This window comes from Tupaia chinensis, unplaced genomic scaffold, assembly GCF_000334495.1.
Source record: "Tupaia chinensis unplaced genomic scaffold, TupChi_1.0 Scaffold000306_1, whole genome shotgun sequence".
NCBI classification, from domain to species: Eukaryota; Metazoa; Chordata; class Mammalia; order Scandentia; family Tupaiidae; genus Tupaia; species Tupaia belangeri.
Genome location: NW_006159796.1, coordinates 174,606 through 177,811, shown reverse-complemented (window position 1 = coordinate 177,811; position 3,206 = coordinate 174,606). Strand labels below are relative to the sequence as shown.

The following is a 3,206-nucleotide window of genomic DNA, read 5'->3' as shown; positions in this document are numbered from 1 at the left end:
TAAATTTAGTTACTGGACTTGCATGTAGTCAGCTTCAGCCTGGCGACTTAAACCTCACACCAGGTGCACCAGAGAAGAAAATGCAGGAGAAAAGATTATGGCATGGCTGTCTCTGTATGAGGTGATTTCTCACTTTCTATTTCTCTGTCTCTGTCTCTCTGGTGAGTGCATGCACCCCATAGCAAAAATCTTTTAAAAATAGAGTAAATTAAGTTATGATAATTACATTGTAATTAAATAAATGTAGGATTTGCTACTGGACTGTACTGTTAAATGTATCATTTTCTCTTGAAACTGCTCAACAGTTAATCAGCAGTGAATCACCTTGGAACTATACAACTCATTCCTTTTTTAAAGACTTTTGCCATTGGGCATGTGTATTTGGCAGTGAGATGGTGAGAGAGAAAATTAGAAATCATTGCACAGGGCGCATGGCCATGCTGCAATCCCTTCTCCATTTTTTCCTGAGATTTTAGGCACACACGTATACATGTCTGGCATGGTTTTCAAACAGCCAGATTTGGGCTTTGAATTGTGGTAAATCAGGTGGAAGTCTAGCTCCTTCACCACTTTGCCACCTGCTGGCCTCACTACATAACTTTTTTTTTTTTTTAAGAGAGATTTTGGGTATGGAATATGTCTGTTCAATAGAGAGAAATAGAGTGACAGAGAGACAAAACCTGATAAATCACCCCCCATGGGGAATGGTCAAACGGAAATCCCTTCTCCACTCTCAACTCAGGATTTTAGGCACACATGCACATTGTCCTGGGATGAACTTCAAGATGCTAGGTCAGTGATTCAAACTACATGAAAGTCCAGAGTCTCAGCCACTATGCCACTTCCTGTCCCCACAAGTTTTCATGTTTAGAAGACAACTGATTTCTTTTTTTTTTTTGAGAGATTTTCACTGTAGGGCGCGTCAGACAGACAGAGAGACATAGAGACAGAAAGCGAGAAATCACCCCCCAGGGAGGATGGTCACGCTGCAATCCCTTCTCCTCCATTCTCCTCTCGGGATCTTGGGCACGCACGCACACGCGCCCAGCGTGAGTTTTAAGACACCGGGTCCGGGACACGTTTTTTTTCACTAGCTAGATTTTTAACATCAAGAAACTGACTAAACTTTAGATAGACTTTCCTAGAAAAGAAAGAGAAGATACAAATAAGTAAGCCAGGTATGGGATTAATTATTCCTGACTGTATAGAAGTAAAAATCTTTATAGGTGAGCACAGTAAATAATTTTTTAAAAATTAGCAATTAATCAGTACCCACAATGTAAAATATAGCCATTAATCTGAGATACCATTCATAATAGAAAGTTTAGTAACTCTCAAAAATTAGATGCATACAATAATAGTTTTTAAAAATTAATTTGAGAAGTCAGTCATTTTCAGTTACTTTATAATAGGAGAATATACAAATGGTATGTTTTTCATCCAAAACCCTAAAATTGTGATACAGGCTTATGAGATAAAATCTTAGTTTTATTTGAGACCTCTTCTGTTCTTTAAAGTTTTCCAGGAGTTCTTATCAGGTCTTAAGAGAATAATATAGCACTTGGGCACAAAGATACAGCCTAGGAGTCCTGCACTGGAGGCCAAGATAGAGAAGACCTCCACAGCCACCATGAACTTCTCCTTGGTGCTGTGATAGACAGGGACAAATGTGACCCAGACACTGCAGAACACCAGCATGCTGAATGTGAGGAACTTGGCTTCATTGAATGTGTCAGGCAGGTTCCTGGCCAGGAAAGCCACAGTGAAGCTCCCCAGAGCCAAGAACAAGAAGCCCAGGTAGCCCAGGACACAGTAGAAGGCAGTGACTGAGCCCTTGTTGCACACGATGATGAGGTTTCTGGGCTCAGAGTGTGAGTTTATGTCAACAAAAGGGGGAGAAGTTCCCAACCAGATTCCACAGATAATCATTTGGATCAGGGAGCAAATGGGAATGACAGAGTTGGAAGCCCCTGAGAGCAGCAAGCACCTCATTGTTCTTCTAGGCTTCATGGCTTTGAATGGAACTGCCACAGTGAACACAAGACCAAATGCAACTTGTTGGAGGACACAGGTGATGGTGTTAGGATGGCCAATGAAAAGCGAGGAGGAGAGGAAGTACAGCAGGAGGGAGATGAGCAGAATAAGCTGAGAGCCTGGTTGTTGGCCTTGACAATAGAAGTATCTCTGTGCTTCACAAAGACCAGCAAAACGGTAGTCATGAGGACAAAGAAGCACAAAGCTATACAGGCCATGGTTGTCCCCAAAGCATCCTCAAAATCCAGGAATGTCACAGGCTTGGGGAGGCAATGAGTTCTCTCACTGTTTGGATACACTTGAGCTGGGCACTGGACACACTGCTTTGCATCTGGTGACAAAGAAAAAATCCAGCAATTTACTTTCACAAAATAATTGTCATGTTGAAGGAAATGTCATTTTTATGTAATTTTCCACAGATAAATCTCTGAGGTAATACTAAGTCATACGAAATTAAGAGCCTGTGCTGATGACATGGGGAGAACTCTTTCAGCTGCAGATAACACCAAAGTCATCTGAAACTAGATTTCAACATATGAGGATCTTCATTGGCCCATCTTGTGGCTCTCAACAAAGTTACCAAGGATGAGGATTCATTCTAGATCTCTTCTCTACCCTCACCCAAGTTTTCCTTATGGTAAACCTTATATTTCTATGGCTTATCATATTTGTTCATTCCAACAGAAGTGAATGGTTTTCTTATTAATATTCAGAGAAAGATAACTTCAACTTATTCTCCTGAAATATCCTAAATTCTATCTCTATACTAATTTCTATTTATTTTTTTGGCATATAGCATGTTACTTTGTGTACAGACTTTTCTCATTACACGTTTTAATTTTTCTGTCAATAATAACAGAAAAATTTCTATGTGAAAGTGAAAACAGTTTTAATTTCAAACATATGAATCTTTAGGGAACCAGCAGTTAGCATAATGGCTATGTCACTGGACTCTCACATAGTCGACCGCGGTTCGTGTCCCGGACCTGGTGGCTTAAAACTCATGCTGGGCGCATGTGCGTGCGTGCCCAAGATCCCAAGAGGAGAATGGAGGAGAAGGGATTGTGGCGTGACCATCCCTTCTGGGGGGTGATTTCTCACTTTCTGTCTCTCTGTCTGTCTGTCTGGAGAGCACATGCACCCTATAGCAAAAACCTCTCCAAAAAAAAAAA

At 40.9% G+C, this 3,206-nt stretch overlaps 1 protein-coding gene across 1 annotated transcript in view; it reads right to left on the bottom strand.

The window, feature by feature from the left end:
- Nucleotides 1-1,488: 1,488 nt before the first annotated feature.
- Nucleotides 1,489-3,206, bottom strand: part of LOC114008210 (vomeronasal type-2 receptor 116-like) — a 16,758-nt gene continuing 15,040 nt past the window's right edge. Inside the window, 2 exon segments of the mRNA XM_027772828.1 lie at nt 1,489-2,144; nt 2,147-2,365. Coding sequence (XP_027628629.1) covers nt 1,489-2,144; nt 2,147-2,365 — 875 coding nt within the window.